Source organism: Anguilla anguilla, chromosome 2 (genome assembly GCF_013347855.1).
Source record: "Anguilla anguilla isolate fAngAng1 chromosome 2, fAngAng1.pri, whole genome shotgun sequence".
Lineage (NCBI taxonomy): Eukaryota > Metazoa > Chordata > Actinopteri > Anguilliformes > Anguillidae > Anguilla > Anguilla anguilla.
The window spans coordinates 59,632,856-59,656,020 of NC_049202.1; the positions used below are offsets into that span (position 1 = coordinate 59,632,856).

Here is a 23,165-nt window from a genome sequence, read left to right on the forward strand (position 1 = left end):
AAGTAGATCAGCTACTCGTGCTACTAGATTAAGAAGTATATTAAGTAATTGAAATGAAGATAATTAAAAATCGAGTTGAGCAGCAGTGGGCTATACTTTATAAAACAAGGACAACAGAATATCCTGAAGACCTCTGGGTGGGAATTTCAGTTGATGAAGCTTTACTTGCAGGGCACCGCAACAGGGAACTTGAGCAGCACTGAGTTTCATTAGGACCAGTCTCTTTAACAGCAAGGGCATGACTGGCCATGGTGTTGTAAAAATTAAATAAAAATAAAAATGTAATTCATCCCCTCTGACAGATTCATTTGCGATAACTGCTTGAAGAAAAGCGGGAAGACGCGGAAGGACAACAAGTTTTCCGCTAAAAGTAAGTGTGGGACCCGGCTGTGAGCAGGTTTGAGTGGGTTTGGGCGAGTTTGAGCAGGTTTGAGCAGGTTTAAGCGGGTTTGAGCGGGTTTGGGCGGGTTTGATCGGGTTTGAGCGGGTTTGGGCGGGTTTGATCGGGTTTGGGCGGGTTTGATCGGGTTTGGGCGGGTTTGAGCAGGTTTAAGCGGGTTTGAGTGGGTTTGGGCGGGTTTAAGCAGGTTTGAGCGCGTTTGATTGGGTTTGGGCGGGTTTAAGCAGGTTTGAGCGGGTTTAAGCAGGTTTGAGCGGGTTTGGTGCACTGGAATGGTGAGGAAAGGGCAGTGGTAATGGTGTCTGTGCTGGTGAGAGACTGTACCCTGTACCTATAACTGTAGCTGTACCCTGTACCTGTAGCTGCAGACGCACTGCCTGGCTCCTGGCGCTAGTTCAGTTCTCCCACAGCGGCGTGTGTGTGCACGTGCTTACGTGAGCATGTGTGTATGTGTCACAGGGCTTCAGCCTACCAGGCTGGGTATGTACATTGAGGATCGGGTGAATAAGTACTTGAAGAGGCAGAACCACCCGGAGGCCGGGGAGGTGTTTGTGCGAGTGGTGGCCAGCTCTGACAAGACGGTGGAGGTCAAACCTGGCATGAAATCCAGGTAACCACCCTCTGACACACACACCTGACCATCACTCACACACACTTGTACATCACTCACGCACACCTGACCTTCACTCACACACACCTGTACATCACTCACACACACCTGACCATCACTCACACACACCTGACCATCACGCACACACACCTGTATATCACTCACACACACCTGACCATCACTCACACGTACCTGACCATCACTCACACACACCTGTACATCACTCTAATAGCCCTGTACACCTGTAGCGCTTTACATCTTTTTTTTATTGGGTAGTATGAGCCGAGGGGTGAGTAGTATTGCATTCACTGTGAGAGAGGCGTGACCTTTTAGAGTTTCTCTCTCTCCTTCCCTCCCTCACTGTGATTGGCGGCAGGTTTGTGGACACGGGCGAGATGCCTGAAAGCTTCCCATACAGAACCAAAGCACTTTTCGCTTTCGAGGAGATCGACGGCGTGGACGTCTGCTTCTTCGGCATGCACGTGCAGGAGTACGGCTCCGAGTGCCCTTTCCCCAACACCAGGTAACACACCTGCCCTTTCCCCAACACCAGGTAACACACCTGCCCTTTCCCCAACACCAGGTAACACACCTGCCCTTTCTCCAACACCAGGTAACACACCTGCCATTTCCCCAACACCAGGTAACACACCTGCCCTTTCCCCAACACCAGGTAACACACCTGCCCTTTACCCAACACCAGGTAACACACCTGCCCTTTCCCCAACACCAGGTAACACACCTGCCCTTTCCCCAACACCAGGTAACACACCTGCCCTTTCCCCAACACCAGGTAACACACCTGCCCTTTACTCAACACCAGGTAACACACCGGCCCTTTACCCAACACCAGTTAACACACCTGCCCTTTACCCAACACCAGGTAACACACCGGCCCTTTACCCAACACCAGGTAACACACCTGCCCTTTACCCAACACCAGGTAACACACCTGCTCTTAACCTGGTACCTTCCTATCCTTTTCTGGAGAGTGTAATGACAGCCTGAGCCTTAAGCACGTGATCATGCTGGATGCTTGTGGCCGGGGCTGAGCTCTCTCTCTCCTCTCTCCTCCGCAGACGGGTGTACATATCATACCTCGACAGTATTCACTTCTTCAGACCTCGCTTGCTGCGGACCGCAGTCTATCACGAAATCCTCATCGGCTACCTGGAATACGTCAAGACGCTCGGGTAGGTTAGCCTGTGCCAGCGGGTCCGATTCTGCAGCGCTGGCCCGTGAACACCCTGTAGGCTCATTTACACTAAACCCTGCCAATGGTATGTTTTGATTATAGTGCGCTTTTTAAGGTTAATTTTATTAGCAGTTCGTGTAAATGAACTGTCACGCAAGAAATAAAGCACAGAGAATCAGTGTTTTCATTGATTCCATCCTGTCTGCATGGAAGCAGAAGCACATTAACCTCTTCAGTTTGGGGGCACACTGCACAGCTCATGGCAGAACACCTGCAGTTGGATCATATTTTATATTGACAGCATAACACCTGTTACTGAAATCCACTTTTCTTCAGTGCTGTCATTGAAGCTGACAGTCTGAATGACCCTTTAGCTGACTTGTTTGATAATGGCGGTTGGTGACATCTCTCTCTCTCTCTCTCTCTCCACCTCTCCCTCCCCCCTCTCTCTTACTCTCTCACACTCTCTCACACTCTCCCTCCCCCTCTCTCACATTCTCTCTCTCACACTCTCCCTCCCTCTCTTTGTCTCCCTCCCTCTCTCTCTCTTCGGGACACAGGTATGTAACAGGGCACATTTGGGCCTGCCCCCCCAGTGAGGGGGACGACTACATCTTCCACTGTCACCCGGCTGACCAGAAGATCCCCAAACCAAAGCGGCTGCAGGAGTGGTACAGGAAGATGCTGGATAAGGCCTTCGCTGAGAGGATCCTGCACGACTACAAGGTGTGTGTGTGTGTGTGTGTGTGTGTATGTGCGTGCATGAGAGAGAGTGTATGTGTGTGTGTGTGAGTGTGTGAGAGAGAGAGAATGTGTGTGTGTGTGTGTGTGTGTGTGTCTGAATCCTTCCCCGTCACACCTTGGCGGTTAACTGACGTCTCTGGGTGTGTGTTGTGACAGGACATCTTCAAGCAGGCGACGGAGGACAGGCTAACCAGTGCTAACGAGCTGCCCTACTTTGAGGGAGACTTCTGGCCCAACGTCCTGGAGGAGAGCATCAAGGAGCTGGAGCAGGAGGAGGAGGAGAGAAAGAAGGAGGAGAACACAGCATCCTGTGACACCCCAGAAGTAAGGGAGGTGTGGCTCTGGCACAGACAGGAAGTAGAGGGGCGGGACTCAAGTTACACCAATTAAACAGCTGAGACAGACAGGAAGTAGAGAGGCAGGACTGTTACACCAATAAAACAGCTGAGACAGACAGGAAGTAGAGGGGCAGGACTGTTACACCAATAAAACCGCTGGAAGAGACAGGAAATGGGGGTGTGTGGCTCTCGTACCAAAGCATTCGTTTTGAACAGGCAGGATTAATAGGATGTGTTTTTCTTTTTCTTTTTTTTTTTCTAAGGGGACACCAGGTGACAGCAAAAATGCCAAGAAAAAGAACAACAAGAAAACCAACAAGAATAAGAGCAGCTTGAGCCGAGCCAACAAGAAGAAGCCGGGGATGCCCAACGTGGCCAACGACCTCTCCCAGAAGCTCTACGCCACCATGGAGAAGCATAAGGAGGTGCGTCTCTACGGCCCCGCGCCCCGTTACTGAGCCCTGAATGTAGCCCAGGGGTCTGGGGTCCAGATCCCGTTCTGCACTGAAGAGGCTCAGTAGAAGCCCATGTGTGTGAATGTGGACTGTGCAGAAGCACTGGCTGTGTGAGCACGTGCTCTGCATGTACTGGGGATGAACGGATGAAGTGGAAGCAGGTGGGAAAATGAGTGCCGGATATGCAGAGCAGAGCAGAGGCTGACGCACGTGTGGCCCCCGTTAACCCTTTAAGGTGTAAGACCACACGTTATTGGAGCGTTCACTTCTTCAAATTCTGAAAGAAGCTGTAGATTTTGAGAGATATTTGTAGACAAATAATAGTTAAATCCAGCCAGTTGTAATCTCCACCTTCAGGCAAAATATTTTCCATGTAACGAAACCAAATCGCACTGTGTTGGTTTTCACTTGAAACCAGAGCTGCTTCTAAAAATGTAGATTTCAACTATCAGACCTCAACAACCATAATCTGTGTAGACATTAAGGTTATCTACCAATGATTGCAATTGAATGTCACAGATTGCATTGCGCTACTAGAGCCTTATTTGTTAGAGTATGCAGCATATTTGAGGCAGGCCCCTGGTTGTGGTGGAAATTGACCCTCCGGCCCCTGCTCCAGGTGTTCTTTGTGATCCACCTGCACTCGGGGCCCATGGTGAACACGCTGCCGCCCATCATGGACCCGGACCCCATGCTGACGTGCGACCTGATGGATGGGCGGGACGCCTTCCTGACGCTGGCGCGGGACAAGCACTGGGAGTTCTCCTCCCTGCGCAGGTGCAAGTGGAGCTCCATGTGCATGCTGGTGGAGCTGCACAACCAGGGCCAGGACCGCTTCGTCTACACCTGCAACGAGTGCAAGCACCACGTGGAGACGCGCTGGCACTGCACCGTCTGCGAGGTGAGCTCCGCCCCCCCCACGCGTGACATCACCGCCTCCACATGACATCACCACGCTGCCCGCCACACGCTACACCCACAGTCACCCAGCTTCCCTATTATTTGGGTTAAGGGAGAATCAGTGCAGGAAGATGTTTTCAAGCTGTTGGCTTGTCTTTCCTGTGAAAATATTTGCTGTATGTGAAATGTTTGCTTGCAGGAATGTTCAGAGACTGGGCAAATTTTGGGAAGGTGGTTTGGCCTGCTGTGGCCACCGTTTGGCTAATGCGTTGTGTCCATTTGTCCCTCTGTGTTGCGCTGCAGGACTTTGACCTGTGCATTAACTGCTACAACAACAAGGGCCACGTGCACCAGATGGTGAAGTGGGGGCTGGGCATCGACGACGACAGCAACAGCCAGGGGGCCGAGGCGTCCAAGAGCCCGCAAGAGAGCCGGCGGCTCAGCATCCAGCGCTGCATCCAGTCGCTGGTGCATGCCTGCCAGTGTCGCAACGCCAACTGCTCGCTGGCCTCCTGCCAGAAGATGAAGCGCGTGGTGCAGCACACCAAGGGCTGCAAGCGCAAGACCAATGGCGGCTGCCCCGTCTGCAAGCAGCTGATCGCGCTCTGCTGCTACCACGCCAAGCACTGCCAGGAGAACAAGTGCCCCGTGCCCTTCTGCCCCAACATCAAGCACAAGCTGCGGCAGCAGCAGCTGCAGCACCGGCTGCAGCAGGCGCAGATGATGCGCCGCCGCATGGCCACCATGCAGGGCCGGGGGATGCCCCAGAACCTGCCGTCCCCGCCCACGCCGGCTGCGCCCGGCACGCCCACCTCCCACCAGCAGCCCAACACGCCGCAGACACCGCAGCCCCCTCCCAGCCAGCCACAGACCCCCAACACCGGCGTCATGCCCGCGGCCTTCCCCAACGCCGCCCGCGCCAACCAGCCCCCCACTGCCGCCACCCCCCCGCAGCCGTCCCAGGGCAAACCGGGGCCGCAGGCCTCGCCCCTCCACCAGCAGCAGTCCCCCCTGCCCCCTCCCCCGCCCCCCCAGCAGCAGCAGCATCCGCCGCCGCCGGCCGCCGTCAAGATGGCGCAGCACATCGAGCGGGTGGCGCAGGCCCAGCAGCAGCACCAGAGCTACCGCGTCAATGTCAACGGCCTCCCCATGGGCCACCCGCAGCGCGTGGTGGGGCCCATGCAGCCTGGCATGCACGTGGGGCCCCGGGGCCCGGCGGTTATGCAGGCCATGCAGCCCGGCCAGTGGCCCGCCGGCCCTCAGGGGCCCATGCAGGCAGGCCCCGCCCAGCAGCCGCAGCAGGGCCCCCCCATGCAGCCCTCCATGACCCCCCCGCAGCAGCAGCAGCAGCAGGCCCTGACCATGCAGCGGCCCATGATGTCAGCGCAGCAGCAGCAGCAGCAGCAGCAGGCGCGCATGCAGGTCCCGTCGCAGCAGACGCCGCAGCGGGGGGCGCCGGGCAACATTGCGCCCACGGCACTGCAGGACCTGCTGCGCACGCTCAAGTCGCCCAGCTCGCCGCAGCAGCAGCAGCAGGTGCTCAACATCCTGAAGGCCAACCCGCAGCTCATGGCCGCCTTTATCAAGCAGCGGACAGCCAAGTACCAGGCCAGCCAGGGCCAGGCGCAGGGCCAGCCGCCGCAGCAGGGCCCACAGGGCATGCAACCGGGCCTGCAGGGCATGGCCCCCATGCAGGCGGGGGCGGGGGTGGGACAGAGGCCCGGCCTGAACCCCCCGCAGCAGCAACAGCAGCAGCAGCAGGCCCCGCCGCAGGGCATGGGCTCCATGGGGCCCCAGGGGCAGCTGATGAACCCTGGGCACAACCCCAGCCCCCAGTTCCAGGAGATGTACCGCCGGCAGCTCCTGCACCGGCAGCAACAGCAGCAGCAGCAGCAGCAGGCCGCAACCATGCAGCAAGCCCATGGCCAGTTCCCTCAGCAGCAGCAGCAGCAGGCGGCTAGCTACTCGCAGCTCCGCATGCAACAGCAGCTGGCCATGCAGCAGCAGCAGCAGCAGCAACAACAACAACAGCAGCAGCAGCAACAACAGCAGCAGCAGCTCCAGCCCATGGCGCAAATGGGCCTGGAATCTCCTCAGAACCTGCTGCACCAGCGCATGCTCCAGCAGCAGCAGCAGGCAGCGGCTGCCATGAAGCCGCAGATGGGCTCCCCGGCGCAGCCCAACCCCATGAGCCCGCAGGCGCACCTCCCGCCGGGCCAGCCGCTGGTGCGCTCGCCAGCGCCCGTGCAGTCCCCCTGCCCGCCCTCGCAACAGCCCCCACATTCCAGCCCCTCCCCCCGCATACAGCCCCAGCCCTCGCCCCACTCCGGCTCGCCCCACGCCCTGCCGGGCCTGGCCCCGCCCATGCCGGGCTCCCTGGAGCAGAGCGCCATGCTGCCGCAGCTGGCCACGCCCGGGCGCAGCGGCCTGCCCGCTGACTTGGGCATGGTGGGGGACACCACGGGGGACACACTGGAGAAGTTTGTGGAAGGATTGTAGCATTTACAGACAAAACACACACACAATAACACACACACACACACACACACACACACACACACACCCACACTTACAGCCTCCTCCTCCCACTATTTTGGGCCTCTTCGTGTTTTCACTAAAGACTTTTTGTACTGACAATGTAAAAAGTTTAAAGGAAAGTTAAAAATGAGGGGGAAAAAAACAATAAATCAATGCGTGGGGAATGTTTTCCTAAACCAAGGGACTGCTATTTCTTCCTACCAGTCGAGGGATTTAAAAAATGAATTGCTGTTTAAAGAAAAAAGAACTCAAAGAATATATTTTTTGGTTCAGACCACATGTGGTCTGCTTTCGTTATTTTATTTTTTGGTTTCTATCTGGTATGGACTCATGCCTTTTTTTAAAGAAAATTTACAAAACTATTTCATTATATTATTCATACTTTTATTTTGTACCTTTGCAAACTTTACAGCATTATTTTTTTTTGTGTTGAGAGACTGTAAAATAATTAGTCTGGGAATCACACCAGGTGTTCTGTCATCTCTCCTCATTCCTGGGAAACGCGTTTGTTCTGTACCAGTTTTCACAAAGGACATGCACTCTGGAACAGTTCCTTTTCTGATCGAAGTCTGTGACCACGGAAATGTATAGATAGGAACTAGACTATCACGCGCAGGTAATTTCACACTCGTAAGGAATAACAGGACGTCCGAGTTGGCAGAGTGTTCGCAGGAGACATCTCATTGGGCCGAAGCCAGATTTTTATTTTTATTTTTTTTACGTCTCGCAGGTGTAGAAAATCGTTGCTTCTGTTTCTCATTTGAATTCTCTGAAATGAGTCGTGTGTGTAAAAGAGAAGAATGCACCCCCCCTAAGCTGAGCAGAACAGGCGATCGCTGACTGCTGAACGGAGTAGAGAACGGGCCTTCTGCCACCAAGTCCTCATTCCTCTTACACAAAACTTGAATTGAGGGTGAACTTTTTCTCTAATGTAAATCATGCAAGTTATTAAACAAAATACTATAAATATAAGGAAAAAAAAGAATTAAATCATTGTATAAACTGGTTAAAAAACTCATTTCTTACTTATATACCATATTGTTAAATAAACTGTGTGCAGCAGACAGCTCTGTGTCATTTCTTGGTGTGTGAATAAGAAGGGTGGAGAAAAATGCAGAAAAAAATTAACTAAGCATGCTCCTCTTGGAAAAAGTTTTTAAAAAAATGTAATATACCACTTTAATATATGTTTGTTATTACTTAAATATTATAGTACATTATGAGCCTCTAGCAGTCCCTCTTATCCAGAGCAAAAAAAGAAATTACCCATTTATACAATTAGCGTTAACACAAATGGCTCCTCCTAACAGCGAATCGTGTGCCTGTGTATAAAGCGTGGGGACATGGTGAAGAGGTCGAATTTCTTGTTCGACCGAACAAACACGACATTCGACTGGGCAAGATGCATGATTCTAAGCGACTTTGACCATGGTGTGATTGTTGGTGCCAAACATAGCGGTTCCAGTATCTCAGAAGCAGTGAGATTCACTGAGATTTTCACACACTGGTCTAGAGTTTACAGAGAATGATGTGATTAAAAAAAAAAAAAAAACCTCGAATGAGCAGCAATTCTGTGGCCAAAAGCACCTGGTTACTGAGAGCATCAGAGGAGAATGGGCAGACTCCTTCAAGCTAATGGAAAGGGCACAAGTGCTCAAACAACAGCTGGTTACTACAGTGGTGTGCAGAAGGGCACCTCTGAGCCTACAAGGTGTCGAACCTTGAAGCGGACGGGCTACAGCAGCAGAAGACCATGCCGGGTTCCACACCTGTCAGTTGAAAACAGGAAGATGAGACTACAGTGGGTAAGTGATCACAAAACTGGACAACTGAACACTGGAAAAATGTTGCCTGGTCAGGTGAGTCTTGATTTCAGTAGAGACATGCAGGTGGCAGGGTCAGAATTTGGTGTAAATTGCTTGAATCCATGGATCCATCCTGCCTTGTGGCAGCAGTGCATGCTGGTGGTGGAGGTGTATTAAGGCCCCTTAATGCCATTTGAGCATCATCTGAATACCTAAACATCGTTGCTGACCATGTGGATCCCATTATGGCCTTTTTTTTTTCAAAGGGAGAGTACCAGCAGGATAATGCACTAATGTCAAAAAGCACGTCATCTCAAGCTGGCTCCACAAACATGACAGTGACTTTGGTTTACTCCAATCGGATGAAGAGTCCCCAGGTCTCTATCCAATAGAGCACCTTCACAGCATGAATGTGTGGCAAAAAAATATCTGCCGGAGCTGTGTGATGCTATTGAATCGGCATGGACCAAATTCCCTAAGGAATGTTTTCAGCACCTTGTTGCATCAGTGCCACAAAGAATTCAGGCTGTTCCAGAAGCAAGAGCGGGTCCTACCCAGTAGTAGATGGGCGTACCCAATAAAGTGACCACTGAGTGTACATTGAAGCAGTGCAGGTTAGGTATCTTTCTCAAGTGTTCAACAGCCGTGTCCGACCTGGTATTCAAACACTGTTACACTGCTAATAGACATGACCTAATGCTCTTCGTGCATTATGATGACGTAAGGAGATCAGCAGCCACAGTGTCTGTCGCCTTCGTGCCACAGGTCCTAATTGCTTATTTGACCTCCTTGCATCCTTTCCTTGCTTCCTTAACTCCACCCATCAGAGGACGCGAGGAAAGGACATGAGGACGGAGGGATTGAGGAAATGTGTATTAGGCTAATGGAACGTCCTTGTTCAGTCAAGCGTAAGTTTGAAGCCACGTCGGTTACAGTTTGTAACTGGATGCCTTTGACCCTGTGTGGGGCACAAAAGGTTAAAAAGCCCTGCTTTAGGGCAATGGCCATACATACTGTACATCCAGTCATAGTTGAATGGAACTTACTGGGGTAAATACCTGACTGCAGACAGTAATGGGGGGCTGGTTGTGAGCAGTCGGCTGCAACGCTGCACTCTACAGTAGAGCTCCCCTTGTTCATTGGCTCTGTTTCACAGCCTGTGTGGGATGACTAAACATCTGATGCGCAAACTAAAGAACTGGGGGTGCGGGAAGTTTTTTTTGTTCGTTTGTTTTTCTTTTTTTTCATGGTTCAGTGCTGCCTAATGCTGCAGCTTTCTCTCCAGTCATAAACTAGGAATAAATAACGGTCAAAAAAATGTCTTGGACAATTTTTTTTTTGTCCAAGCCATTTTCCTTTTACAAAATCCATGTGATGTGTGATCTTTCATGCCCACACTCATTCAGGGCCTTGTTTTAATGTCGCTGTGATTTTGGGGTTTTATTTCATCCAGAGGAAAAGGCGCCCCCTACTGAACCAAGGATAACTTTTATTACCGGGAACTAAAGAGAATCCTGCTTAGCTTTAGCTGTTCAATATGGGTATGTGAGAGGATGCTATGCCTGCACCCTGCTAGCATAAATATACTTTCTTTACTATTTCTTCCACAAAGTATTTTAACACGTAGCCTATCTGCGAAACTGCATTATGAGACGAATGCTTTAGTATGCTGTAGGGTTGCCAGGATCGGCAAAATGTTACTGTATTTGAGTCACTGTATCATTGTGATTTACTGCCACTGTTGACTTTCAAGTGATTTCACACTTTTCAGAATGGGAAAACCCCTTGGCAGCATGTTTTTTTTTTCCAGAAAGAAAGGCCTATTCTGAACAAGTCTGAGAACAAAACCGTTTACATTTATATTGCATAACAGTCCCTATATCTTTACAGCACATTAATGTAGCGTAGGTGTATTTTCACTATTCGGGAGAGGTAGAAAACTAATCTAGGAATTTAGACGCTTCTACAGGTAACACACACAAATTTTAGTACAGCAAACATGTAGCAACAACAAACAAAAACAGACATTGAGAAACGCCCAATGTTTCGTGTTTCACTTCGCTAAATTAACAGAATGTTCTGTGGTTGAATTCAATGTGACGTAATTACGCTTTGCGTCATGACGTACAACACATGACAGGAAATGCAAACCAAAGCGGTTGAGAGTAGGTATTTGAATTTGTTTATAGCTAATGTCAATTTGTGTTTTTCTGAAATGTTGGGGTATTTAACAAAATGCAACAAACGTGTTTTCCACAGACATACTTCCTATTTCGCAAATAAATTCTGAAAGCGCTGTATCTTGTTAACGGTAGAGTTTTCCCCGATATGTCAATAGCTAGATAGCTTGCAAGCTACCCTAGCATAGCCAATGCAAGGTTAGATTCGTTTGAATAATGTAGGATTTATTCTGTTTCGTTATAACTGAACTTGGTTAGCTAGCTGAACGACGACCAGAGGCTAGCAACTAACGCGGAAGTCACCACATAATAGCTAATTCTGTCTGGTTAACCAAATTGTCTAGAACATCCTCACTGGTAGTGGTAGTGATAATTCTCTCTTTTCGAATTTCAGACCGGGCATAGTCCAGTTATGAACTCGGCGATGGGCAGAGCGAGTCGGTGATGCGCGTGATGTATTGATTCTGGGCTGCGGGGTGTCGGGACAGACGAATGGACGACTCTGACCTGGACTTCGCCGACCTCTGCTCTAAGCTCCTGAAGAGAGTGCGCAAGAAGGAGAGGGGTGAGTCGGGGGACGAGCGTGGGATTGAGGCGAGCCAAAACCGGACACAGAATGTATACCCGACCCAAAGCAAAGACTCGACAAAGAGGAGAAAGCCAAAGCAAGATGCGGAGTCGAGCTCTCGGAAACAGCTGGACTGCCAGTCAGTCAGCGCGTCGCAGTTTAACCGCCCGGTCCGGGAGGAGGGCACAGGTCAGCAATGTGTCACCGTGGAACGCGCTCCTTCCGTGGCTGTTCCTCAGACGCCCAGCTCTCAGGCATCTGTTGAAAGTGCGGCGACGGTGCCGGGTTTGGTGGCGAGTCAGAATGCGGACGTTAATTTGAGGGTGAAGGACAAGGTGGTACTCAGAATGCAACAGTTTAGATGGGTCAGCCCTCAGAAAATGACGCACATGGACAATGACCAGCCCAGGAGAACAGCACTGGTCGCTGAGGACACGATACCCCGATCGACAGTGCCACATGGTAATTATCTCTCTCTTATTCTCTGATTTACAATCACATGCTTAACAGCAGTTTTCTTGTGAAAATGATTTTCCTGGAAATATATATATATATTTTTTTTGGTTATTTACGCTGTAATTAGTTCTGATTGTTAAATGAATTACTTTCAAGTCTGTACCACACAAATGAATGTAAAGTTCACATGAATGACACTGACAGGGAAAAGCAAATGAGGAAGAGCAGAGATTTAGGCCTGTATTTTCAGGCAGTGGTACAGAATGTCTGCAGGTTTACTGAATTACCTGTATGTGTAGTGTATGTGTAGTGTTACTACCCTCACACGTTCACATCTGTGTTTGTCTGGCCAACTTCTGTATGTATGGGTGTGCGAATGTGTGCATTTGCATTTGTCTATACTTGTCTATGTGTGTGTGCATTTGTATGTGTGTGTCCATGAATGTATGACTACATGTGTTTTTGTACTTGGTATATATGCTTGTGTGCCTATATGTACGCATGCATGTGTACGTATGTTTGCATGTGGTTATTCTGGTGTGCGTGTTTACATGTGTGTGGTGTGCACGCCCGTTCATATGTTCCCTCTTCATGTTGACGTGTCTGTAGCGGGAGACCCACTGCAGGGGCCCCTGGGGGACGAGGCCCTGGCGCTCCGGCTACAGGAGGAGCTTGACCGGGAGGAGAAGGGCCCGCAGGAGATGGTGGACCTGGAGCAGGGCGGCCTTTTCTTCTGCCAAATCTGCCAGAGGGATCTGTCTGCCCTGAGCCCCCTGCGCCGCACCCAGCACATCAACAGGTCTAATCCTGCTAACCACACACCCAGCACGTCTACGGGTCTAAGCCCACTAACTCTGCACCCAGCACATCAACAGGTCTAATCCTGCTAACCACACACCCAGCACGTCTACGGGTCTAAGCCCACTAACTCTGCACCCAACACATCAACAGGTTTAAACCTGCTAACCCCACACCCAACAAATCAGAAGGTCTAAACCCACGAATCCCACACCCAGCTCATCAAGATTTTGGTACGTGTGCTTTCAGTACCACTCTCTGCTTTCCTATAGGTGTCTGGATGAGAGCGAGGGGAGTGGCCCGGCCGCCCCCGCCCCGCCCGCCGTCCCAGAATGCCCCATCTGCGGGAAGATGTTTAAGCACCAGAAGAGCCGGGCCAGCCACATGAAGCGCTGCTCCGCAGAAATGGGCGTGTCCTCCGCCGTCCTGCTGCAGGCCCTGCAGAGACAGGCCGCTGAGACGGCCAGCGACTCCGCAGCCAATCAGCCGTGAGTCACAGCAATTTCTAGCCTCCCTCAGCAACTGTGCAGCCAATCAGCCGTGAGTCACATCAATGGCTTCCCCAGCGACTGCGCACAGTGCTTTAAGAAACCTTATAAGAATCATGGAAAGTGGTTGAATATTCTGCTATCCTTGAAACATTATTTATTTATTCTATATTTACGCATATTGACATTCATACCGTACTTTTGAAATATACGGTGCTTTGTCTTGGTTGTCTGTTTGCCTCAGTGTCTGCTTCCACTGTGTGTTTATACTTTGTTAGAGAGGGGAGATGGCTGGTACATTCTGTGGGGTCTCCTTTCTAACACCCCCCCACCCCCCCCCCTCCATTCCCTCTCTCCATCCAGCCCCCCAGCAGGCGGGTCCAAGCGGAAGGGCTCCTTGGACCCCCCCCGGCCACCCAAAAAGAGACAGAGGAAGAAGGCTGCGCCCCTGGATGAGGACACCATGGTGGCGCTGGCCTTGTCCCGCTCCATGGTGGAGCAGGAGAGGGAGAGAGAGAAGGAGAGGGAGGCCCTGATCACTGCTCCTGCTGAAGACTCTGTGAGACCAGGCTTACAGTGGAGAGCTGATGCTGGTAATGCAGATGTGTGTGTGTGTGTGAGTGAATGTGAGTGAATGTGAATGAGTGTGAGTGCTCTAACCCGTCACACCAGCTGTAAATGTACCTGGCACTGCACCTGATGAAGCTGCTGTGGCAGTCAGTGTGGGTGTGTGAATGCTTTGCTCTGCAGGTAAGAGGAGGGGCAAGAAGAAGGGTCATCCCCCAGCCCCGCCCCCTATCCTCCTGGTTCAGGACTCTGCTGAAGCCCTGAGGCGGCTGCAGGATCGGGTCGCCAGCCTCCTGCTCCGTGCCCGCCCCCCCACCCCCCCGACCCCTCCCCGCCCAGCCAGCCGCCTCCCCGGCTGGACCGGTGCTGCCCCCCTGTGGCAGAAGAGCGCGCTGCGCGACGAGGAGCTGGGCTTGGAGGCGGAGTTCTACACCCCCGCTCTCTGCCCCCCCGTCCAGCCGTGGGCCGTGACCGAGGTGAGGGGCTGCATGTCTAACGCTCGCGCTGTCCACACGGCTCTGGCTCTTTCACCTGGCCCCCGTCTCACTCTGTCACTCTTATCCATACGTCTCTCTCTCTTTCTCTTTCTCTGTGACTGCAGTGGAGCTTCACTGTCCCTTTTCTCTCTTTCTCTTTCTGTCACCATCAGTTTCTCTCTCCATCTCTCTGTCGCTCTCTCTTACTCCCTCTTTTTCTCTGTCTCTCTCTTCATCTCTCTGTCGCTCTTTCTCAGTCCCTCTTTTTCTCTGTGTCTCTCTCTCTCTCCCGGGTTGAATCTGAATTTACCCCCTGTGCAGGAGATGCAGACGGTGGCCCCTCCTGCTCAGGCTCAGGTGTTACCCCCAGCCGGGCCCCCCCTCCCTGAACCCTCCACGCCTTGCCCTCCCTCGCCCTCCACCCCAGGTTTGGGCAGCCAGACCTTTGGTGACCTCATGGACCTGGCAGAGGAGGGCCTGACGCTCAGCCAGTGGGGCTATGCCCCCAAAGCTGACCACGCCCCCGACTCCGCCCCCAAACTCACCCCAGGACCCAGAGAGGGTGAGTCTCCCACAGACACACAGGCAGAACACACTTGCACTCACACACGCATGCGCACACAGAGGCACAGGCACACACACACACACACACACTGCCCCCATGCTGCACACTGTTTGATTGACACCGCGCTCGTCTCTCTGCCGGCCCTCAGACAGAGACGTCGGCGCGGGCGACCTGCGGCTCAGCGGCTTCCTCCCGGAGAGACGGCGCTCTGCAGCGGCCGCAGAGAACACCGTGAGAGCACACCCCTTCCTCTCCTCCTCTTTCTGTCACCTTCTGCCCGTTTCTCCGCCTCTTCCTTCCCCTTCTCTTTTCTCACCCCCTCCTTCTGCCATGCCCTGATGTGTGTGAGTTGTGCTTGCACCCCCGTTCCTGCAGGGGGCGCTGTTCAGGCTGACCGCGGATCTGAGCAGCATGGTCAACAACCCACAGCTGAGTGACGTGCAGCTGCAGGTGGACAGCGGGGAGGTGTTCTTCGCCCACTCATTCATGTTGTATGCACGCTGCCCCCTGCTGGTGCAGATGGTAAGTTCACCCTCTGGCTCCTGTATGTTTAGTTTACATTATCTTAAATAATTTGCATGTATGATTTAAGTCTAGCAAGAACGTGTCTATGAATAAACCATTGAAGGGGAATTATCATTAGTAGTAGGCAGGGGTATGAAAATCTCCCCCTCTGCTCCTCGGGTGCAGTGACGACTTTTCCTTTACGCTGGTTTTGTTTCTGTCCAGATGCATGCAAACTTTAGGGAACATTTGATTATCTAAGCAGCACATCTGGGGATATAATGTGGTGTAATGTTAGGCAGTGTTGTCTGATGGTAAGGGAACTCAAAAACCAAATTCAAGATCAAACTCAGGACCAGATTTTCTGGAGGTGTTGAAGAAATTCTAACCTAACTTTGGTGAAATTTTGATTCATTTTGAAATACAGGGTTTTTTGCATATCAGTGTCCATGATTGTAGTCAATCATAACTGTCACCTTTAATTTTGGGGTGAACATAATATGTATAAGACCTTTAAAATGATATTAGAACCTTTTATCTATGATCTAATAGTAATGTAGATATTACAAGTCAAATTCATGGAGTCGCACTAACTTGTCCCAACTTCCATATTTCCTTCATAAGGATCAGAGACAGGGTGTCATTTTAGTTCCAGGGGTTTTGTATTAGTGTGTGTGTGTGTGTGTATGTGTGTGTGTGTGTGTGCGCGCGAGCGTGTGTATGTTAGGGATACCAAGCCTGGGTGTTAGGGATATGAATGTGACCTACCCTGGGTGTGTATTAGTGATGTGGATGGATTGTAGTCTTGGTTGTGTACATGTATGTGTGTGTGCACGTACGTGTACGTCTGTGTGTGTGTGTGTATATGTTAGGGATATGAATGTAACCTAGCCTGGCTGTGCACTTGTCTCTCAGGTCCATGACTCAGGTTTTGGTGTGGAGGAGGAGGGCATGCCCAGCGCCCGAAGGGTGTTGCTAGGAGACCTGCCCCCAGAGGCCGTCCACGTCCTGTTGCAGTACCTTTACTGTGCCCGCTGCCCCCTCACACCCGTCCTGGTGCCACACCTGATGGAGCTGGCGCTCAGGTATGCCCACCTCCACGCCCGTCTCAGGACGCAACATTTCAGTTCATCCTCAGCATCGCACTTTAGTGTAGTTCCAAGGGCTGTTTCCCAAGACCCTTTGAGTGACATTGTGTGTGTGCGTGTGTGTGCGTGTGTGTGTGAGACAGGTTGGACCTCAGGGAGCTGGAGCAGGTGTGTCAGGGCTTCACAGGTGGAGCAGCAGTGGAGCCATGGGTGGAGTCGCGGGAGCAGGAGCAGAGAGATGAAGAGGAGGAGGAAGAGGAGTGTGTGGAACAGAAATTCCTGGAACTGCTGCGTTCAATGTGGGAGGAAGAGGAGGAAGCAGAGGAAGGTGGTGGAGGAGGAGATGGAGAAGGGGAGGAGGTGGAGGGAGGTGGAGAGGGGAGGGTGGATGAGGAGGAGCTGCTAGAGATTTACCAGTTTGCCGCCACACAGAGGAGGTGCAGAGAGGAAGAGGAGGAGGAAAAGGGGAACGTTGGCACAGAAACGGAGGAAGAGGTGGAGCACAGAGAGAAGACAGAAGATGGCTTTTCTCCTGTTCAGACTGCTTCCCATCACCATAGCAACTGCCTGACAATTATTCCCTCAGAGCCCGGACCCCTTGATTGGCTCAGCACCGATCACATGACCCAGGAGGGGTCAGAGGCGAAACAGGCTGCACCAATCGCAGACCATCACAGTGGGACAGAGGGGGCAGGACTGGACAGGACGTCCCAGCCCAGCCCTGGTCGAGGGTCCAACACCAGCCTGGAGAGGAGTTACGACCGGCTCTTCTCCGAAACCTGGGGGGACTACGCAGGGCCGTCCCAGCAGAACGTCCAGTCCTCCCGCAGCCAGGGGGCGCTCATAGACCTGTCCATCAGCCCTCTCCCTGACCTTAGCGGCTCCTCCCTCCCCATCGCAGGTGTGTCCCCAGAACCAGCGACGGGCCAGAGCTGCAGCCCCCACACGCCCACAGGGCAGGCCCTAAAGCAGAAGAGCTTGGGCTGTTCCCAGATCAGCCCAATGCAGCAGGAGGGCCCGGGCTGTTCCCAGATCAGCCCAACGCAGCGGGAGCCCGAACTCATCGTGCTGTCCGATTCGGGAGAGGAGTCCTACACCCCGGGGCCCCCCTCACCCCCTCCCAGGCCCCTGTCGCCCTCTCCCCGCCCCCCCCAGGCCCCGGCGGGAGACTTTGGGCGGGGTGGAGGCAGCCCTGAGGACAGCTGTGCGGAGATGTCCTGGCTGGTGCCGGGGACCCCGGACCCCCCCGCCAGAACCACGCGCGTCAGCTCCACTCAGATACACTGCACCCTGCGCCGCACTCGACTGTTTGCCACGCTCACGCATTCCTCCTCCTCCTCCTCCGCCTCCTCCGCCTCCCTCCGCACAGGAGCCGCCCCCGTCTCGGTCCGGCTCGCAGAGTCCAGAGAGAGCGCTGTGCCCCGGGCCCGCCCGCCCACTCCCAGCACTGCACCACAGTCTGACCCCGCCCATGACCTCAGCAGCCCCGCCCCCACGTCCGCAGCCCCGCCTACCTCGTCCAGGCAGTCCAGACCCCCCTCCTTCGCGCTGGCCCACCCCAAACGCCCCATTCTGGACGGAATGCCTTCCCGCGCCTTTCCCTATCCCGCCAGCAGCACCCCTCTGCCCCCCCAGACCCCCTCGAGCGTCACGCTCCCGCCACGTGAAGAGCGCCACCTGGAGTCCATGGGCATCAGCGCGAGGTCCAGCACCGGGGGCAGCCCGCCTCTGCGTCTCTGCCTCTCAGACTCCTCCCCCTCGTCTCCACGGAAACGCGCAAGTCCTGAGGGCGGACGTTTTTCAGCACGTGAGGATGAACGCGGGGAAGAGGGGGTGGAGGGAGGAGCAGAAGAGGAGGAGGCTTTTCCCGCTCACATGGAGGACCCGCCCATGGCATTCGACGAGTCATGGGGCCTGGACGGGGGAGGGGGGCGGGACCTGCGCTTCAGCCTGAGGTTAGACTCCAGCACAGGGGCCAGCCAATCACGGCAGGGCTCAGGAGAGACCACGCCCCCTGCTCCTCCTCCTCCTCCTTCGCCTGGTAACCACGCCCAGCCCTACACCAGCCTCCTGGACTCGAAGATCTGGGATGACTGGGAGGCAGAAGGGGAGGATGAGGATGAGGAAGGGGATCGAGCCAGCCTTCCTCTCTCCCAGAGGGTGCAGCCCATGGCCGTCGGACAGAGAGTCAGACAGCTGAAAACTCCAGGTACCCCTCAGACACCAGCTCGCTGCAATGTGGGGTTCAGACATTTACACAGCAGCCGCCGGTCACAATGCTTCCTGTAGCGGTTCTGTCCCAGGACCGGATTTAGCCTCCACCGCTCCGCAGATGGAGCACCGCAGGAGTGTTATCATTTAAAAATACTAATGAAGACCAGCTCCTGCCTAGAAAGGAGTGCTGTAAGTCTGAAATGATAAAGATTGTTTCAATTTCAGCAAAACAAGTTGTCAACAATGTAGGAACAGCCATGATAAAGGGCTGGAACAATACAGATAGCGTCACAATACGCTAACGCTACTCTTAGAGCGCTTTTTAGAACACATCTCCAGTTATGAAGCGTGTAACCAGTCAGTGCTGTACTCTGTCTTTGCACCCAGCAAGCGTGAACAAAAATGAAACGTAGTTTAGTTTGTTCAGTACAGTTTTAATGGAAACTCAGTGGCTTGAATTTTTACATGAGATCCATTCTCTCACCTCAGGGTGCATTACATTGCCCGAGAGTGCATTGCCTTTGCCCCCGCTTGAGATGAACCTGCAGCCTCCCAGTTTCAAGCCAGATTCTCTCATCACTGTGCCACACTGTGGTCCAGGTTTTTTGCGGAATCTGGATGTTTTATTGTGTTCGTGTTTGTGACCCACAGTGGCATCGCGCAGGAACGCTCGTGCCCCCCTGGTGCCCATCACCCCCATGCCAGGCTACTCTGACATGGACACGCCCGAGCTGAAGAACAAGCTCAACAGGTTGGGCCCCTTCCCCTGCCCCCAGCCCCACCCTGCCGCTGCCCCGCCCTTAACCCTCGACCCTGGCAAACCCCCATGGTTTATTTTCATAATAATCCCAGGATCCCAGGTTTTTTGTTGAACGTTCAGAGATTTTATCAGTCACCAAATTTTTTATCAGTCACCAAAAACTTAATCACAACCCGGACCATAGTGTGGAACCTGATCCAGAGTCAGGGTTACTGTAGTTCATTCTAAATCAGTGTTCTGGAGCTCTGTGGCTTTCAATTACCGGTAGCGATTGCGACCTCAGCATTAGAATGTTCAGCTAAGAACATTCTAATCGCTTATCTATTATGTCACAGAGGTTCAGCACGGCTCTTTCACTCAGCTCTCCCGTCCACAGGTTTGGGGTGCGGCCGCTGCCCAAACGCCAGATGGTTCTGAAGCTGAAGGAGATCCACCAGTACACCCACCAGCTGCTGAGCTCGGGTTCTGAGGAGGATGGCCCCGCCCCTGACCCCATCCCCAGCTCGGTTTCCACGGCGTTCAAACAGCCAGAGAGACCTGCTCCTGTGGGGGCGTGGTCTAAATACTCCACCCACAAACAGGTGGGGCCAGAGCAGGAGGGCGAGGGACTGTCTGCCTCTCAGGGGTCCACAGCCTCCTCTACTGCTGCCAGCGAGGACTCCGAGAGGTGAGGACTGCACCCATGGCCCAAATAACTGCCCTGTCCCAGCCTGGGATGCTGCCCAAATAACTGCCCCGTCCCAGCCTGGCACACTGCCCAAATAACTGCCCCGTCCCAGCCTGGCACACTGCCCAAATAACTGCCCCCTCCTAGCCTGGCACACTGCCCAAATAACTGCCCTGTCCCAGCCTGGCACACTGCCCAAATAACTGCCCCGTCCCAGCCTGGCACACTGCCCAAATAACTGCCCCGTCCCAGCCTGGCACACTGCCCAAATAACTGCCCCGTCCCAGCCTGGCACACTGCCCAAATAACTGCCCCGTCCTAGCCTGGCACACTGCCCAAATAACTGCCCCGTCCCAGCCTGGCACACTGCCCAAATAACTGCCCTGTCCCAGCCTGGCACACTGCCCAAATCACTGCCCTGTCCCAGCCTGGCACACTGCCCAAATAACTGCCCTGTCCCAGCCTGGCACACTGCCCAAATCACTGCCCTGTCCCAGCCTGGCACACTGCCCAAATAACTGCCCCGTCCCAGCCTGGCACACTGCCCAAATAACTGCCCTGTCCCAGCCTGGCACACTGCCCAAATAACTGCCCTGTCCCAGCCTGGCACACTGCCCAAATAACTGCCCCGTCCCAGCCTGGCACACTGCCCAAATAACTGCCCTGTCCCAGCCTGGCACACTGCCCAAATAACTACCCCATCCCAGCCTGGCACACTGCCCAAATAACTGCCCCGTCCCAGCCTGGCACACTGCCCAAATAACTGCCCTGTCCCAGCCTGGCACACTGCCCAAATAACTGCCCCGTCCCAGCCTGGCACACTGCCCAAATAACTGCCCCTATTCCATCCTTACTCCTCACACTGCACCAGAACACACACCCCCCAGGACAGTCACTGGGTCTGTCTGTGTCCTATACGGTATGTGGGGTTGATTTTCTATGAGTGTGTATGTTTGCCTTTTATGTATGTGTGTGTGTGTGGGTATTGTGTGTTCTGTATGTTTGGTGTGTATTTTGCATCAGATTGTGTGTAGTTTATATTGGACTGTGTGACGTGTTGTACATTATACATAGGAGTATGTGTAGTTTATATTGGACTGTGTGATGTGTTGTACATTGTACATAGGAGTATGTGTGGTTTATACTGGAGTGTGATGAGTGTTAGTTGTGTGTTTTGTGCGTGTGGTTTTAATGAGAGTGCGCGTCTGCGCTGCCTCAGGTCGAACCCGGAGCTGTGTTCCCTGTCGGACTCGGACGGCTCGGACAGCGAGGGGGTGACGGCGTCGCAGGCGGGGGCGCGGGGGGCGGAGCGGCTGCAGGCGGTGCGCAGCTTCATCCTGTCCGACCCGGAGCTGTACGGGCAGGTGTTGCGCTACGAGCCGCTGGTCCTGTCCCAGCTGCAGGCCCGGCTCAAAGCCCGAGGCATCCGCCTGGCCGCCGCCAAGCTGCTCGACTTCCTGGACTCCCAGTGCATCACCTTCACCACCGCCAAGCCTGCCAAGCCCGGCCCGCCCAGGGGGAGGGGCCGCGGGAGGGGCCGCAGGAGGGGACGGCCGGCCAAGGCCTCTGACTGACTTAATCAGGGCAGAGATAAACAGAATGCTTTTTTTAACTGAGAGACAGGATCACAAAGCTGAAGAGGAGGGCAAAGACGGAAGGAGATGAGGCACAAGCACTGGAAACAACATTCATCCAATCAGGACATGAAGCCATGACAATGGAGCGTCTGCGTCCAATCAGATGGCCCTCTCTATCACACTGCTTGTAACTGGTTGGTCTGTCAGTCAGGCAGCAGGGTGACAATTCAGGAACTTCATAGAAAATGTGTGCGATTTAATGTAAAATAATGTACATTTCACTGTTTATGTGAAACCTGTTGTGAAAAATTCCCTGTTTTTGCACGTACGTCTTGCAAAGAGTGACATTTTCACAAATTTCTCTCACTGGCTGTGGGTTTAGTAATTTCCCCTAATTCCGTACCATTTTCTCATTTCATGGTGATCAGTTATTGTGTGTCAGTTTGTGTTTTGATGCAATGTCTAATTTAATAATGAGACATTTCAGAATTATGAACTTCAAAAGAGCTCACATTCTGACATTGAGGGTGCTAACATTTTTACTTGAGAACAGAGCTGTCCTTAAGTTTGTAGCATGAATTTCACCACACCGCAAGAAAAGGTTCTGAAAAAAGATATGAGCTGCAGTTTGTATGTTGGAAGGTTTGCAGCTCCTGTATTCACATTTTAACCCTCTAATGAGTGTTTTTTTGGTAATGTTTTTTCAAAATTCAAAGTCAGTGTTCTAGAACATTACTTTCAGTTACCAGTAGTGATTGTGGCATGAACATTAGAATGTTCAGTTAAGAACATTCTAATCACCCATCTGTGATCTTACACCTTGAAGGGTTAAAGACTATGTGTTGGGGCCCTATGGGTGTGCCCCGCCCAGTCTGAGTTGGTGCAGTGATGCCCTGATCCAGGACACACTGGTGCAGACTGCCCGCTCTCCTTCAGGCACCCATGCCAGTCACTGCTGCTCAGCTGGCAGACGCTGTGAGTCAGGAGAAAAGTCAGATGGCATTAAAAAGGTAAAGAAAAACCTGACATTGTATTTCTCTTTCTAAATCACAATTGCAGTGATGTGCTTGTGTGCTGCTTATAAGATAATGGGAAGTCTTAATCAGCAGTAAATTAGTGTTTCATGATTATGTGGTTAGCATTTAGTTTTGAGTTTAGTATCCCATTGACTGTTTCTCTAAAGTAGTGTACAGATGGGAAAAACCAAACAAAATATGTGAAGAAATGGGTATTCCCGATAAAAAACTTGTTGGTGACATCTTGTGGAGGAAT

At 52.8% G+C, this 23,165-nt stretch overlaps 2 protein-coding genes across 11 annotated transcripts in view; both read left to right on the plus strand.

The window, feature by feature from the left end:
* Positions 1 to 8,246, plus strand: part of LOC118219849 (CREB-binding protein-like) — a 67,194-nt gene extending 58,948 nt beyond the window's left edge. For all 6 annotated transcript variants that reach the window (XM_035403312.1, XM_035403313.1, XM_035403314.1 and 3 more), the window contains 9 exons: positions 303 to 370; positions 860 to 1,010; positions 1,387 to 1,533; positions 2,090 to 2,203; positions 2,766 to 2,931; positions 3,106 to 3,273; positions 3,551 to 3,712; positions 4,362 to 4,643; positions 4,946 to 8,246. In XM_035403312.1, the coding sequence (XP_035259203.1) occupies positions 303 to 370; positions 860 to 1,010; positions 1,387 to 1,533; positions 2,090 to 2,203; positions 2,766 to 2,931; positions 3,106 to 3,273; positions 3,551 to 3,712; positions 4,362 to 4,643; positions 4,946 to 7,141 (3,454 nt within the window). In that variant the 3' untranslated portion in view covers positions 7,142 to 8,246. The remainder of the gene's footprint in view (positions 1 to 302; positions 371 to 859; positions 1,011 to 1,386; positions 1,534 to 2,089; positions 2,204 to 2,765; positions 2,932 to 3,105; positions 3,274 to 3,550; positions 3,713 to 4,361; positions 4,644 to 4,945) is intronic.
* A 613-nt stretch (positions 8,247 to 8,859) lies between these two features.
* On the plus strand, positions 8,860 to 23,149 carry slx4 (SLX4 structure-specific endonuclease subunit homolog (S. cerevisiae)). 5 transcript variants are annotated; one of them, XM_035403323.1, is made up of 15 exons: positions 11,088 to 11,150; positions 11,560 to 12,195; positions 12,799 to 12,988; positions 13,260 to 13,475; positions 13,839 to 14,068; positions 14,226 to 14,518; positions 14,840 to 15,080; positions 15,232 to 15,314; positions 15,459 to 15,605; positions 16,503 to 16,672; positions 16,819 to 17,668; positions 17,708 to 18,884; positions 19,541 to 19,640; positions 20,026 to 20,316; positions 21,536 to 23,149. In XM_035403323.1, exons 2-15 carry the CDS (start codon positions 11,658 to 11,660, stop codon positions 21,888 to 21,890), a joined length of 4,881 nt encoding a protein of 1,626 aa, XP_035259214.1. In that variant the 5' UTR covers positions 11,088 to 11,150; positions 11,560 to 11,657; the 3' UTR covers positions 21,891 to 23,149. The 5 variants fall into 5 exon arrangements, with proteins under 5 accessions (XP_035259211.1, XP_035259214.1, XP_035259209.1 ...); XM_035403320.1 differs by lacking the exon at positions 11,088 to 11,150 and adding an exon at positions 8,860 to 8,985 and having other exon boundaries at positions 16,819 to 18,884; XM_035403318.1 differs by having other exon boundaries at positions 16,819 to 18,884.
* The last annotated feature ends 16 nt before the right edge of the window (positions 23,150 to 23,165 follow it).

Bases quoted from the DNA above. Each gene is read 5' to 3' on its own strand.
- slx4 (XM_035403320.1), top strand. From the start codon at position 11,658: ATGGACGACTCTGACCTGGACTTCGCCGACCTCTGCTCTAAGCTCCTG. The intron at 15,606-16,502 runs GTAAGTTCACCC...CTTGTCTCTCAG, and splicing joins GCCCCCTGCTGGTGCAGATG to GTCCATGACTCAGGTTTTGG. The intron at 19,641-20,025 runs GTTGGGCCCCTT...TCCCGTCCACAG, and splicing joins CTGAAGAACAAGCTCAACAG to GTTTGGGGTGCGGCCGCTGC.